This window comes from Oncorhynchus mykiss, chromosome 8 (assembly GCF_013265735.2).
Source record: "Oncorhynchus mykiss isolate Arlee chromosome 8, USDA_OmykA_1.1, whole genome shotgun sequence".
NCBI classification, from domain to species: domain Eukaryota; kingdom Metazoa; phylum Chordata; class Actinopteri; order Salmoniformes; family Salmonidae; genus Oncorhynchus; species Oncorhynchus mykiss.
The window spans coordinates 61,381,091-61,398,318 of NC_048572.1; the positions used below are offsets into that span (position 1 = coordinate 61,381,091).

Below are 17,228 nucleotides of genomic sequence, written 5' to 3' on the forward strand. Positions count from 1 at the left end.
TTGGAATGAATTCAATCTTCAATGTGGTTTTAAAGTATTCAATGTTATATGTGTTTTATGTTTTACAGGTGTCAGTTCTGAACAGGAATTAACACCCTACACTGATGTAGAAGTGTCTTCAGAAAGGGACAGAGTTACTCTCTCTTGTAACTACACCTCTGGTGACACTCTTCAATGGTATCGACAACATCCCAAATCAGCACCACAGTTACTGGTTATGGAGTATGCGGATATTACGCCAGGATTCACTCTAAGTCATGACAAAAATGCCAAACGTACGGATCTGAACATCTCCTCTGCTGAAGTGACGGACTCTGCTCTGTACTACTGTGATCTGAGACACAAAGTGACAGGAAACCCAGAGATACTGTACAGAAACCTAGAACATCTGATTACAGGGAGAAAGTTATCAACAGGCAGTAAAATGAATATTTCCTAAACTCTAAAAACCTCTATTCTAACCATAACCCTAACTTCATGGCAAGATCAGTAATTAATTTCAAACTATTTCATTTTTATGAAGTATAACATGAATGGTGTACCTCTGCATCAAATACCCTAGTTTCGTACTCTTAAGTATCCTTACAGCTCTGAAGACTCTAGTCACTTCCATGCCAGTCAGAAGAACTACAGTCTTTTATCTCTGAACACTCAAAAGCAAATGTATATCTAATAATAATAATACAATAGTTCCATCTTGTGTTCAACATTCTGCCCAACAAGGTATTTTCAAGGGTAAGTTGCCAGTGAGAGTCAATAGGTGTCAGTAAAGAATCATCAATTTGCTCCAATTATTTTTAATGATGCATGCAGCATGTCACCACTACAGGTGTGTTGTAGAATAATTTCCCGCACCAAACAGAATATACATTCATTATGTTTTAACCCTTTCTTGTCACAATCACGTATTATGTTTGTGCTTCTTGTATTCACAATTTCCAATTATTTTATACACTGAACAAAATGATAAATGCAACATTCAACAATTTCAAAGCTTTTACTGAGTTACAGTTCATATAAGGAAATCAGTAGTTTGAAACTGGGATTCTTGTCTACCTACTGAATTGACCATAACCCTGGTATTAACCCTAACTCTAGCTTCAGTTGGCGCAAATAATGAAACACATTATGAGGCAGACCGTTTTCTACTTGATTAACTCCAGGAAGAAGTGAGAGGTACACTACCGTTCAAAAGTTTGGGGTCACTTAGAAATGTTGTTGTTTTTGATAGTTAAGCACATTTTTTGGCCGTTAAAATATCAAATTGATCAGAAACACAGTGTAGACATTGTTAATGTTGCAAATGACTATTGTAGCTGGAAAAGGCTGATTTTTATGTTATATCTACATAGGCATACAGAGGCCCATTATCAGCAACCATCACTCCTATGTTCCAATGGCACGTTGAGTTAGCTAATCCAAGTTTATCATTTTAAAAGGCTAATTGATCACTAGAAAACCTGTTTGCAATTATATTAGCACAGCTGAAAACTGTTGTTCTGATTAAAGAAGCAATAAAAGTTTTCTTCTGAAACTCATCAGTCTATTCTTGTTCTTAGAAATTAAGGCTTTTCCACGTGAGAAATTGCCAAGAAACTGAAGATCTGGTACAATGCTGTGTACTACTCCCTTCAGAGAACAGTGCAAACTGTCTCTAACCAGAATAGAAAGAGGAGTGGGAAGCCCCGGTGCACAACTGAGCAAGAGGACATGTAGATTAGAGTGCCTGGTTTGAGAAACAGACGCATCATAAGCCCTCACCTGGCAGCTTCATTAAATAGTACCCGCAAAACACTAGTTTCAACGTCAACAGTGAAGAGGCGACTCCGGGATGTTGGCCTTCTAGGCAGAGTTGCAAAGAAAAGCCATATCTCAGACTGGCCAATACAAAGAAAAGATTAAGATGGGCAAAAAAACACAGACACTGGACAGAGGAACTCTGCCAAGAAGGCCAGCATCCCAGAGTCGCCTCTTCACTGTCGATGTTGAGACAGTGAAGAGGGTATATATCGGTTGTTTTGGTTTACGATGCCCACAGGCCTCAAGACTCGTCTGAAGGTACCAGTTGAAATACATAGAATTATATATGGAGACTGTTTAATGCCCCAAAAAATACATGTTAAAAAAAACAGAAATCCTGATCTTTCTTAAATGTCTCAGATATCGGACAGACAGTTCAGAAAAAAAATCCTTTTCACTTATTTGACAGACTGCTGTATTTTTTTGTTCCATGTAGTGTTAGTCAATGCATTTGTATGGGCTAATTGCATCAAGACCAAAGAAAACACTTACATCAAAATGTTTTTGTCTTATATTTCTTTAATACTTCAAGGGATCTTAAAATTCTAAATCAAATAACCAAATGTTGCTTTGTCAGACCTTCTTAAAACAATTCCATGTAGACTAGTACAACCCCCTCCCTCAGATAAGACAGGGCTTAGACTGTAGAGGGTATTAATGCATAGTAAGGATAACTATTTGTGGCATTGGGCAGCATAGCGAAGGTCTATATTGGACTGATCCATAGGCTGTTGTGGACTATGCCTTTCTTTCTGATTTTGTTCCAAATCCTCAGTGGATATAAGATTGTATATTATTTGTCAGATGAGCTCAATTTGGCCTGAACAGTAAATATATTACTTCAAACTCCATAACAACTGACAAATTATAATTTTCAAATGACTTGTGTAAGAACATTATGTAAACGAGATATTTCAAGGTTCCAAATATATCAAATTTAACAAGGAATCCCTCTTGCTGTTTAACTAGATAATTTAATATACAATAAGCTTCTCCTCTACTGCAGAGCTCCTACAGTGGATGGAACATAAAGTCTGTAACAGTCTACTCTTCCTCTATACATGAATCATCATGGTACATTGGCTTAGGAATACTTTACTTATCCTGGCTGCATGCTTTTATGCTACAGTATAGTGCTTCTCCTTTCTTCATTCTATGAACCTTAGCATATTATGTATTATAACCTCAAAATATGTTTTTTTCAGAATGCAAAGGTGAAGAGGCTGTTGACCAGCAGAGTGGACGTGTTACTGCCCTTGAAGGAGGACTGGTAACACTCAGCTGTAACTACACTACAAGCAGAAGTCCATCTCCTGATCTCTTCGGGTATATCCAGTTAGCTTGGAACTCTCCTCAGTATGTCCTGAGAAGAGATTGTTATTCAGAAGGGAGCAATACAGATGAGATGCAGTGGAGGTTTCATTCCAGGCTGAATTTTGTAGAGTGTTTGTCACAGGATTCTCAATGTTTGACAATGTGCAAAAAGAGGAGGAGAGAAGGATTTCATGGTGTCATCACGGCCTAGCTACATCAGAGTGGTTTTAGTCTTCTCCCATTGATCTCACAGTAGCAGACATGGGACCCTGGCTGAGTAATTTACTGATTCTTGCTGCATGTTGTTATGGTATTATAATATACTTTTTCCAATTTGTAACATATTTTTCAGTACAATACTACCAGTATTAAATTCATACATTTTCATTCACTCAATCATGTTTCTTGATTATTTTCCTCCTAATACAAATGTGTATTACATTATTTTCCAGAATGCAGAGGAGAAGATTCAGTCATTCAGCCACCAGGAGATGTGATCACTACTGAGGGAGAACAGATCACACTGGACTGTCAATTTGATGCAGATGATACTAGAAATCTCTACCTGTTCTGGTACAAGCATGAAGTAAATGGCTTCCCAAAGTTCATGCTGGGCCGTTTTTCTTTTGGAAGTAAAAATGCCACTGAGTTCAAGGATAGATTTCATGCCCATCTCGATGCAGACTCCAAGTCAGTCCCCTTGATGATCCAGAGGTTGCAGCTGTCTGACTCTGCGTGGTACTACTGTGCTCTGAGGCCCACTGTGACAACAGGATATACAGCCTCATTACAAAAACTATTTGTTTGTGTGATATAAGACTCTTAGAGAGCCTAGTGGAAGCCCCTCCTCAATGCTTCCTAAGGCAGAGTTAAAGAAGTGGTTTCAAAAGCTTTTGACACATACAAGTGTGTTTGCTCTCCCCTCACCTACACATCTCACAGTAGACATGGAATCTTGGCTGAAGAATATTCTGATTCTTTCTGCATTTTGTTGGGGTATGATACATTTTTTGATTTGCTTACTGCCATTGCTTTAATTATCCCTTTATGTTGTCATGAAAAACAGAGAAAGTTGCTCACTTTATATGCTCCCAATGATTTAATGGGTATAAATCATCAAACACCCTTTCTTTTTCTACTTACATAATTTCTCTCCAGAATGCAGAGGAGACAGAGTGTTACAGACAAAAGGAGTTGAGACGGCTGCTGAAGGAGGACAAATAACACTTGTCTGTCAATATGAAACAGACGATCCAAATCCATATCTATTCTGGTACAAACAGCAAGCAAACGACTACCTCAAGTATATGCTTATGAGGTTCAATTTTGGAACTGGGGGCAATGCTACTGAGTTCAAGGAGAGATTTCATGCCGATCTAGATGCCAAAACCAAATCAGTCCCCTTAACGATCCAGAGGGTGCAGCTGTCTGACTCTGCTGTGTACTACTGTGCTCTGAAGCCCACTGTGACAACAGGAGATACAACCCCTTTACAAAAACATACTGAGCTACACAATGACAATACACCGGTTTGTACAGTATACAACACCACTTTGAAATTGACACAGTAATTTTCTCACTACCTCCTTGATACTACCAAGACTAGCGGTAGCAGATGATGATAATCATAGTGATGATGACGATGATTGTAGAGTAAGTCTTTTTTTATGCCAATAAAGTTACCTCTTCCAATTCAGCTCTAAATGTCATCTTAGTCTCATAGACTAGACGTAACATAGTAAATGTAAATCCGGGAAAAATCAGCCACAACACATTGGAATTTGTAACATATCATACATTTAGCAAATTCACAACAAATTGTACATTTTGCAAATTAATAACATATTGTATGTTTTCAAATGTCATCCACAAATTACTACATAGCATTTGAATTGTAACATATCATACGAAATGGACTGGTTTGGCTTTACTTACAGGATAACACGAAATGCTCTGAGACCAGGTTGTAAATGTAGATGTAAAAGACATTAAAATGCCATTACAATATCTCATGGATTAGAAAATAGACCATTGTTTAATTTTTAGAGTTGGTCTAGATGAATTTAGAAAAAGCTACATTATATCCAGTATTGGGTACAGCGTAATGGAAAAGCCAGCATCAACAACAAGTTGGCTAGATCACCAAGAAAGTGTTGCTTTCTACTTTAAAATGACTTGTCTACAGTATTTGCTCATCCCCTCTGTGCTGTGCTGCATGATCTAGGCCTGTGCTGCCACTAAGACAGGAATCAAGCGAGCACACCAGTTTCTATATTGTAACATCAGTGTGTCTTGCTCTTTGTATCCTATGATAATTATGTGACATTGGCTGTGGACCTCTGTTCCTCTTGCTGCACTTATCTTTGGTAGGATACGGCTCTCAGGATCTTTTTCTCAATACCCTGATGTTACTGGAATCCTGACATGTTGTGACCATGGGACTTTAAGATTCTTTCTGAGCAAAGCAAAGTAATTGGAGCATCAAAGCTTCACATTCAACATCTCAGAACTGTTTAGAATGAATTCTTCTTTCTTAACCCATTAACATTATCACCTTAAAGGTACCTAAAGTGCAGATTATCAAAATCCTGAGACATTTGTAAGTCAGTTTGTTTAGGGTGTTTCAATTACAGATAGAACCTCACTCCTCTGAAATGTCAATCTTGGTTCTATCTGACACTTCTGAATTAGACATTTTCAGTTTTTAAGAAAACTGTAGCTATTTGAATACATAAATAATATGATAATACTATTTGACCAAGATAGAGTAGTAACACCTCATCAAATACATTAGGAAATGTATTATGATCATCATGAAAATTACTATCATCACTGAACAACGATGTGACAACATCATTTACTTTAAGACTTCTGACAGTGTTGTTATTTTGCTTGCATGCCATTATTGCTGGCCAGATCAGCTTAGACCATACTTAGAGAGAGATGGCAAAGACGTGTTCTGATTGGTCTGTCTTTATTTGCTCAGGCTTGTGACTGGATTGCAGATAAAACCTTATAGCACCAAGTTGAAATGGGTTTACGCAGATAGAACTTCATAGTTTTTATTTTTTCACCTATAATAAACTTCCAAAAACCTGACTACGCAGACCACGAAGAACTATCCAAAGATCAATTAGATAGAATGTGACTAACACATGTTCCACAAAAATGTCATATAGAACCTTAAAGTCCCATGGCATTCTTCTTTGTTTCCAGAATGCAGAGCAGCAGACTGTGTTACTCAGTCGAAGAGAGAAGTGACTGCTTATGAAGGAGAAGATGTCTATCAGCTATAAATATAACACCAGTTTATCAGCTCCATCCTCTGGTACATTAAATCCACAAATGATTACCCTGAATATGTTTTGCAGAAGGATGTAATTGGACCAGGGGGTATTGATGATAGATTCAAGTGGATATTTGATGCCAATCTCAATTCCATCACCAAATCAGTCCCCTTGACGATCCAGAGGGTACATCTGTCTGACTCTGCTGAGTACTACTGTGCTCTGAAGCCCACGGTGACAACAGGATATACAGTACAACCCCCTTACAAAAACTATTTGATAGTGTTATATAAGACTCTTTGTCACGTTCTGACCTTAGTGATTTTGTTATGTCTTTGTTTTAGTATGGTCAGGGCGTGAGTTGGGTGGGTTGTCTATGTTTGTTTTTCTATGATTTGCTATTTCTGTGTTTGGCCTGGTATGGTTCTCAATCAGAGGCAGCTGTCAATCGTTGTCCCTGATTGAGAAACATATTTAGGGAGCCTGTTTTCTATTGTGTTTCGTGGGTGATTGTTTTCTGTTGTGTGTCTGCACCAGCAAGAACTGTTTTCGGTCGTTACTCTTTGGTATTTTTTGTTATTTCCGTGTTCATTTTAATAAATATGGACTCATACCACACTGCACCTTGGTCCTCACCTTCTTCCACCTACAACGGCCGTTACACTCTTAGAGAGCCTGGTGTAAGCTCGTCCTCAATGCTTTCTAAGGCAGAGTTAATCTTAAGGATCTGAACCTTTTTTTGAATTTTCGCCTAAAATGACAGACCCAAATCTAACTGCCTGTTGCTCAGGACCTGAAGTAAGGATATGCATATTCTTGATACCATTTGAAAGGAAACACTTTGAAGTTTGTGGAAATGTGAAATTAATGTAGGAGAAAAAACACATTAGATCTGGTAAAAGATATTACATTTCTTTGTACAATCATCTTTGAAATGCAAGTGAAAGGCCATAATGATGGCAGCAGCTTTCTGCCCATATCAGATATGTCAATGTCCTGGGATATTTTCTTGTTACTTACAATCTCATGCTAATAGCATTAGCCTACGTTAGCTCAACCATCCTGTGGGGGACCCACTGATCCTGTAGAGGTTAACCTGTTTGGGCTAGGGGGCAGCATTTTCACATTTGGATGAAAAGTGTGCCCAGAGTAAACTGCCTGCTACTCAGGCCCGGAGGCTAATATATGCATATCATTAGTAGATTTGGATAGAAATCACTAATGTTTCTAAAACTGTTTGAATGATGTCTGTGAGTATAACAGAACTCATATGGCAGGCGAAAAATAATCCAACCAGGAAGTGGGAAATCTGAGGTTTGTAGTTTTTCAACTCATTGCCATTCCAATATACAGTGTCTGTGGGGTCTTATTGCACTTCCTAAGGCTTCCACTAGATGTCAACAGTCTTTAGAACTGGATTTGTTTACCAAAAGCGCTAACAAAAGGAGGTATTTGGACATAAATGATGAACCTTATCGAACAAAACAAACTTTTTGTGGAACTGGGATTCCATAGGAGTGCATTCAAATGAAGATCAAAGGGAGGTGAATATTTATAATTCTATTTCTGACTTCTGTTGACTACACAACATGGCAGATATCTGTTTGGGTTGTTTTGGACTTTGAGCGCTGTACTCAGATCATTGCATGATTTGCTTTTTCCATAAAGTTATTTTGAAATCCGACACAGTGGTGGCATTAACTTCTTTCTTCTACTTGAGACGCAGATGTCTCAAGTAGACACCTGGAAATGCAAATGCACTACGCTAAATGCTAAATGTACTCGTTAAAACTCAAACCTTGATCAAAATTCACAAGCAGGGTATTGAATTAAAGCTACACTCGTTGTGAACCTAGCCAACAAGTCAGATTTTTAAAATGCTTTTCGGCGAAAGCATGAGAAGGTATTATCTGATAGCATGCACCACCTCAAAATGCCTGAATGCGACGTAAACAAAGACTCTGCTTATCCGACGCAGCACAAAACGCAGAAATAAAATATAAAACATTCATTACCTTTGACGAGCTTCTTTCTTGGCACTCCTATATGCCCCATAAACATCACTATTGGGTCTTTTTTTCGTTTAAATCGGTCCATATATACCCAAAATAGCTTTCTATGGAAGCTGTGTCATTCAGAAAAAAACATTGTTTTTAAACGCTGCGTCATTTTTTTAAATTAAAAAAGTCGACGATAAACTTTCACAAAACACTTCGAAATCCTTTTGTAATCCAACTTTAGGTATTAGTAAACGTTTATAATCTATCAAAATGATTACAGGGCGATGTATATTCAATAGCTCCTTGTCTGCAAATCAATGGCTGCCAATGTCCACATTTACAGCGTCCTGGTGGAGACTGGAAGAAACGGAAGCCAGATAGTTGGATTTTCCAACAAAAAATTCAATTGAAAATGACGACAATGGCGACATCGTGTGGAAGTTGTATGAATTGCATGCACGTCGATATTAAATTTTGTCCTCTTTTAACAACCCATGAAAGTGACTTATGGAAATTATTTTTAGCTTTCAGAGAGCAGTTTTTCTTGCGTTTTTCAATGAAACACACGATCTGTTATAGTCACAGCCGTGATGTAACCAGTTTTAGAAACTTCAGAGTGTTTTCTATCCACACATACTAATCATATGCATATACTATATTCCTGGCATGAGTAGCAGGACGCTGAAAAATTGCGCGATTTTTAACAGAATGTTTGAAAAAGGAGGGGGTAGAAGTAAGAGGTTTTAAGGAGAAGAATATCTAATTCCATGTATAACACTTGTATTTTCATCAACATTTATGATGAGTATTTCTGTAAATTGATGTGGCTCTGTGCAAATTCACAGGATATTTTGGAGGCAAAGCCAAATGTAAACTGAGGTTTTTTGGATATAAATATGAACTTCATCGAACAAAACATACATGTATTGTGTAACATGTTGTTCCGGGAGTGTCATCTGATGAAGAATAAAGGTTAGTGATTAATTTTCTCTCTAGATCGGCTTTTTGTGACTCCTCACTTTGGTTGGATAATGGCTTATGCTTTCTGTGAAAAGGTGCTGACCTAACATAATGATATGTTGTGCTTTCGCTGAGAAGCCTTTTTGAAATCGGACACTGTGGCTGGATTAATGAGAAGTTTATCTTTAAAATGGTGTCTAATACTTGTATGTTTGAGAAATTTGAATTGAGATTTCTGTTTGAATTTGGAGCCCTGCAATTTCACTGGCTGTTGGCGAGGTGTTCCACTAGTGGAACCGCAATTGGAACCCCGTTCCCAGACAGGTTAATTTAAAAAAAACAATTTCTGTGTAATGCTAGTATTAATTTTCTGCATATTTTTCCCTCAATCATGTTGCTTGATTATATTCTCCCTATTACAAATGTGTATTACATTATTTTCCAGAATGCAGAGGAGAAGACTCAGTCATTCAGCCACCAGGAGATGTGATCGCTACTGAGGGAGAATAGGTCACATTGGGCTGTCAATTGGATACTGTGGACAGAAATCTAGACCTGTTCTGGTACAAGCAGGGAGCTAATGATTTCACAAAGTATTTGCTGAAGCAGGTTAGTTCTGGATAATGCCATTGAATTCCAGGGGAGATCCGATGCCCATTTCAATTTAACTGAATTTAATTCAGCATCAAAATCAGTCCCCTTGTCATTCAAATGTCAATAATTAAGTTGATTTCTAAAAAGTATTAAAAAATAAGCTTCAATCACTTTTATTATATTGTTTCCTCTGCAGCAATGGTATCCGGAGATAGTGGGACTCCTAACAAGGAGGAGTACACCCCCCAAATGAGGGTGAAACAGAGTCTCTGAGAGGATGTACAAAAACTAGTACACTCATAAATTACTTGTTTAAGATGAGTTTGTTGGAAATTTCCTGACCAAATCAAATCTGGTTTTTTTTGTCACCTGCGCCGAATACAACAGGTATTTCACCTCACAGTGAAATGCTTACTTACAAGCCCTAAACAGTGGAATTTAAGAAAAAAATAAGTATTAGGTAAATAATAGATGAGTAAAGAAATATATATATATATATATATATATATATATATATATAGAGAGAGATATATATTTAAATCTGTAAAATGACAGTGAAAATAACAGGTGGTACCGGTTCAGAGTCATGTGTGGGGGCACAGGTTAGTCAGGCTAATTGAGGTAATATGTACATGTGGGTATATTTAAAGTGACAATGCATAGATAATGAACAGAGAGTAGCAGCAGCGTAAAATAGGAGGTTGGCGGGTAGGGGGGAGCAGAACACAATGCAAATAGTCTGGGTAGCTAATATTGATAGAAATTAGGTCAAACAGATTTAAGTTTCCCTGCATTAAAGTCCCTGGACACTAGTAGCGCCACCTCTGGGTGAGTGGTTTTCTGTTTGCTTATTTCCTTATACAGTTGACTGATTGCGGTCTTAGTGTCAGCATCCATCTGTGGTGGCAAATAAACAGCCATGAAAAAAATTGAAACTCTCTTGGCAAGTGGTGTTTAAAAATATACACAGACTGCCCTCCTCATCTTGCCGGAGTGTGCTGTTCTATCTAGCCGGTGCAACGTATATATATATATATATACCAGCTGAATGTTTTCCATGTCGTCATTTAGCCACAATTCAGTGAAACATAAGGTATTACATAAGGTATTACAGATATTACAGTCCACGATCATTTTCTTTGTTTTGTTGAGGTTGTTTTCCTGACACCACACTCCCGAGAGCCCTTACCTCCTCCTTGTAGGCTGTCTCGTCATTGCTGGTAATCAACACTACTACTGTTGTGTTGTCTGCAAACTTGATGATTGAGTTGGAGGTGTGAATGGCCACACAGTTATGGGTGAACAGGGAGGACAGTAGGGGGCTGAGCACACACCCTTGTGGGGCCCCAGTGTTGAGGATCAGCAAAATGGAGATGTTGTTTCCTACCTTCACCACGTGGGGGAAGTCCGGGACACAATTCCCAATTGCACAGGGCAAGGTTGAGACCCATGGCCTCAAGCTTAATGATGAGCTTGGAGGGTACTATGGTGTGGAATGCTGAGCTATAGTCAATAAACAGCATTCTTACATAGGTATTCCTATTGTCCAGGGCAGAGTGCAGGCCGTCTCGTCGTTGTTGGTAATCAAGCCTACCACTGTTGTGTCGTCCGCAAACTTGATGATTGAGTTGGAGGCGTGCGTGGCCACGCAGTCGTGGGTGAACAGGGTGTACAGGAGAGGGCTCAGAACGCACCCTTGTGGGGCCCCAGTGTTGAGGATCAGCGGGGAGGAGATGTTGTTGCCTACCCTCACCACCTGGGGGCGGCCCGTCAGGAAGTCCAGTACCCAGTTGCACAGGGCGGGGTCGAGACCCAGGGTCTCGAGCTTGATGACGAGCTTGGAGGGTACTATGGTATTGAATGCCGAGCTGTAGTCAATGAACAGCATTCTCACATAGGTATTCCTCTTGTCCAGATGGGATAGGGCATTGTGCAGTGTGATGGTGATTGCATCATCTGTGGACCTATTGGGTGCGGTAGGCAAATGGAAGTGGGTCTATGGTGACAGGTAAGGTGGAGGTGATATAATCCTTGACTACTCTCTCAAAGCACTTCATGATGACAGAAGTGAGTGCTATGGGGCGATAGTCATTTAGGTCAGTAACCTTTGCATTCTTGGGTACAGGAACAATGGTGGCTATCTTGAAGCATGTGGGGACCGCAGACTGCGATAGGGAGAGATTGAATATGTCCTTAAACACACCAGCCAGCTGGTGCGCGCATGCTTTGAGGAAACGGCTAGGGATGCCATCTGGGCCGGCATCTGTCTTGCAACAAGACGTTTGGGTCAGCGATGTGACTGGTTTTCCTTTTGTAGTACATGATTTTCTGTAGACCCTGCCACATACCCTGTGTCTGAGCCATTGAATTGCGACTCCACTTTGTCTCGGTATTGATGTTTGCCTGTTTGATTTCCTTGCAGAGGGAACAACTACACTGTTTGTATTCTGCCATATTCCCCGTCACCTTGCAATGGAAAAATGCGGTGGTTTGTGCTTTCAGTTTTGCGTGAATGATGCCATCTATTCATGATTTCTGGTCAGGGTAGGTTATAATAGTTACAGTGGGTACAACATATCCTATACACTTCTTGATAAACTCAGTGACCGTCTCGGTGTACATGTCCATAATATTCTCAGAAGCTACCCGGAACAAATCCCATTCCGCGTGATCCAAACAATCTTTGAGTGTACAGGTGAGCCTTACAACATGTTATAAGTGAGCCTGTATTGCTGATGGAAGTTACTTTTTTTAAACTTCTGTCAATTTATTTTGTTTCTATATTCTCTTTACAGGACAGATTGCTGGGGATCACATTCCTCCTGTAAAGAATGAAGTGATCAGTACAGAGGGAATACCTGTGACTCAGAGCTGCTCATTTGATATAAGCAGAAATTATATATTTACCTTTACTGGTACCGGCATTATTCTAACCAGGCTCCTCCGTTTCTACTGTATAACAACCTGGTCTAAGATACAGAATAATTCAAATGTATGTAAATCCGAGATATCCAATATGTAGTATAAATTACGAATTTGCAAAACGTACTACATGTTATGAATTTGCAAAAACATAATATATGTTATGAATTCTAGTTAGGTGTCAGGCTAGGTTAGGGTTAAGGTAAGGGTTAAGTTTAGGAGTTAGGTTATTGGGTTAAGGTAAGTGTTTGGGGAAGGGTTAGCTAAGTCGTTGCAAAGTACCAAAAAAATGTGTAAGTAATTGAAAATGTGTTATTAGTTCAAATGCTAAATTTGTCCCTGATGTGATTCAAACTCACAACTTTTTGGTTCACAAATTTTAATATACATTATGTACAGTAGTAGACCTGAATTTGAAACTCTGTAGATTACATGAGTGTTTGTACATGAATTATAATATAATATCTGTATGTTTTAAAACTTCTTCTTAAATCTTCTTCATATAAATAAATTAATCATACATACTTCATGGAACTTAAGTCATTGTAAATTCCTTTAGGCTAATCATATCATATGAGCTAGACATGTAGGCTTTACACTTTGTCTAATGTACTGCAGAGAGTGCTAATGTAATTTTGACTCATACATTTCTATACAATCTTCCCTGTCTCTGAACAGGCTCCTCCTTCATGTCTGTCAGTTGATGGTGATGGTGATATACAGGCTGAGATGGACATGGAAGAGAGAGAGAGGATCTCTACCTCTTACTGTATCTCACAGTAAGAGGTAGAGATCCTCTGGCTGGATCTTGATGTATTCTGCTTCGGTATGATGGAACCTTTTCTCTCATTGGTTATATAATCATCATCTATGTAATTTCAACTTTCATCATCACTCACTTTATCTTTGTTTGTCTTCCAGAGTGTACAGGAGACCATGTTCAACAGCAACCAGGAGGTGTGATTGCTACCGAAGGAGGACTGGTAACACTGAGTTGTCAATATAACACCAGTGCTAATAATGATGTATATCTATTTTGGTTCAAACAAGAAGCTAATGACTTCCCTAAACATATGCTGAGACATTATTCTTTTGGATCCGCAGGGTTCAAGGAGAGATTCAATGCAAGTCTAAATGCCAAGACACAATCAGTCCCCTTGATGATTCAGAGGGTGCAGTTGTCTGACTCTGTTGTGTACTACTGTGCTCTGAGGCCCACTGTGACAACAGGATATACAGCCCCCTTACAAAATCACTGTGTGCATGTGGGTGGGTGTATACAGGACTTGTGGTTTAAGTCACTGGGAGGTGCTATATAATTGAGGTAAAGGAAAATAAATGCCTTTTGTAGCTGACAGTGAGAAACCAGGGGAGTCATTCTGTCATAACTATACTTGTGTTCACTGTTTTCACTGTGTTAAATAACACTTACTAGCATGTTACTAGGATACATTTTAATATTTGCACTAGTGGGTGAGTTTGATACTATTCTTCATATCCAATCACATATCCAATGTAGTTACTTGAGAGTGGAGGATCTTTTGTCAATTTTTAATAAACTAAATAAAGATAAAGATCTATAAGATAGATTTTTATGATAATTTTATGATAGTAATTCCTGTTTTCATAACTGTTTTCCAGGTGGCAGTCATGTTAATAATGACATTACTCCAACAACAGATAAAGTGTTTGGGTTGGAGGGTGATGTCATAAATCTGTCCTGTAACTACTCTTCTGCTAGTACTCTCCAGTGGTATCAACAGTACCCTGGATCATCTCCCATATTCCTCCTCCTCACTGGAGTGTCCTCAAACCCCTTCTGTAGTGAAAGATAAACCTGAAGATCCTCGACTGTCTGATAAATTGAAAGATGAGAGAACCCGTGTGGATTTAGAGATCTCCTCTGCTGTGCCATGCAGCCCACATGGACAGGAAACATTCACACACTGTCCCAAAACCTGAACAAAAAAAGTGTAAAAAGCTATCAAGCTCATTTTGAATTTCATCATTACCTTGTATAGACAAATCAACTGAAAATGAAAAATGTTTGATTTTCAATGAACAATAAAACAAAATACACATTTTTAATGGCTATCTGATGATGTTGCAGATTTATACTTTAGATTGTAGATTTAAATAGGAAAACATAAGCAGTGAATGAATGAACGCCACATGTTGAATAAATGAATATCTTGCAGATCTTGCATCAAGCAACTCTGTTGCCCTAAATTCCAGAAAATATATGGAGATAAATAACAGTTTTATCTAATTTAAAGGGGGAGACTAAGGTAATCATATTTCAGTGCTGCCCTGCATTTTGAGGATGTGACAGTGGAATCAAGCAGCAGCAAGAAGTCTGCTGTTACTTCAGCTCATCTGACAACTCTCTGTATTTTGGGGTGGGGCTTCAAAGGTTTGAGAAGAGATGGTCCATTCAGAACTAGAAGGAGGAGGATGTTAGTTTAGTATACACAAATCTTGTGCTGTGTGTTATCATTTTATCTTCCAGTTTCAGCCACAATGTTAATCCCCACATTTATTTTGCTTTTAGTACTTGCATGTAAGTAAACTACCTTACTTAGCTTATAAAAAATGTTGATGCGTTGAACATGTATCTATAACAGAGTAATAATAGAATAATAACATTTTACATCTCTTGTAGGTGACAGTAATGGTCAGACCATTGAACCAATCAGAGAGGAGGTGTATGCTCCAGCAGGTAGCAATATTACACTTTCATGCACCTACTCATCTGCAGTCTCTCTTCAATGGTATCTCCAGGACCCTGGATCAGCTCCTCAGTATATCCTGCTTATCCTGCATGGTGTCGGGTCTCCATCACGGGCTCCAGGTCTGGATCCTCGACTGTCAGTCAAACTGAATGTTGAGAATAACCGTTCTGATCTGGACATCTCCTCTGCTGAAGAGGAAGACTCTGCTATGTACTACTGTGCACTGAAGCCCACAGTGAAAGGAAACCTACAAACGCTGTACAAAAACCTAACGTGACACATTCTATACGTACATGACATGACCTACAGAAGATGGTATATCTCAAGGTTTTTCTTTTTGACAGGAAACCTGGTGGGTGTTTCAAAACCTATGTAAAGAGGAGGAGCAACATTGTATATGCCTACTTATCATTTCAGAGTCATAGCAGTGTCTTGGCTTTGCTGTTTTCTAAATAACACATTCATTTCAGTTCTGTAACATAGACCATGATGCTACTCTGTTATATTCTACTGATTTCAGCCCTTGTAGGTGATACTTTAGAGGATGATATTACTCCAACCAGTCCTGAGGAGTATTATTTAGAGGGTAGCAGAGTTAAGATCTCCTGTAACTATACAGTAAAGGCTGATAATCTCCAGTGGTACAGACAGTATCCTGGATCAGCACCCCAATTCCTCCTCCTCCTCACACACACTGCAACTCCACTTGTAGTGGAAGCTACTCCTCCATACCCAAGAATGACTGCTAAACTGAACGATGAGAGAACCCGTGTGGATCTGGAGATCTCCTCTGCTGATGTAACAGACTCTGCTCTGTACTACTGCGCCTTGCAGCCCACATTGGCAGGAAACCCAGAAACCCTGTACAAAAACCTGACAGCACATGATAAACTCTTCTCATGCATATTTTAGGGCAGGGGTGTGGCTTACTACTGTAGGTAAAAACTATTTTTATTTGACTTTGTGTAGCGACAGGTTAGTAAATTACTGTATTCCTGTCATTCTATTAAGTACATTTTTTAGACTAATGTATAGTTTATCAGTGTTATTGGATTTGTGAGTAAATACCAAGATCTTTCCTCATTTAAAATACATCTACCTTGTAATTTATCCTTCACCTCTTCACATTAACAGGTGACAGTTTTCAACAGACCAGCCAGCCAAACCAACATGAAGTGTATGGAGAGGAGGGTGGTAATGTTCAACTTTCCTGCAACTACTCCTCATTATACAGAGTGTACTGTGGTATAAACAGCATCCAGTATCAGTTCCCCAATTTCCTACTCTTCATCCTCCTTGCCTCTAGGACTGTAGTGAGAGCAAGACCTCCCAACCTTCTCATCCCTGTTAAACTGAACAAAGACAAGATGTGTGCGGATCTGGAGATCTCCTCTGCTGAAGTGAGATTACTCTGCTCTGTACTGCTGTGCTGTGATGTCCACAGTGACACTTAACTCACTGACTCAGCACTCAGCAGAATACAGACCTGTCACCTGTCAGTTAGTTATAGATTTACATGCATCTGATTTATTTATGTTTGACCACAGCGCCATCAAGTGGAGATTTCAGTACATAAATAATTTGTAAACTGCTAGTAAATGTACCAATAAAATGTATTT

At 38.9% G+C, this 17,228-nt stretch overlaps 1 gene segment (V, D, J or C); it reads left to right on the forward strand.

Moving 5' to 3' along the window:
• Positions 1–3,360: 3,360 nt before the first annotated feature.
• Positions 3,361–13,840, forward strand: LOC118965628. The segment is given in 4 exon segments: positions 3,361–3,424; positions 3,567–3,877; positions 4,299–4,580; positions 13,799–13,840. Coding segments are annotated over 4 exon segments (684 nt in total).
• The last annotated feature ends 3,388 nt before the right edge of the window (positions 13,841–17,228 follow it).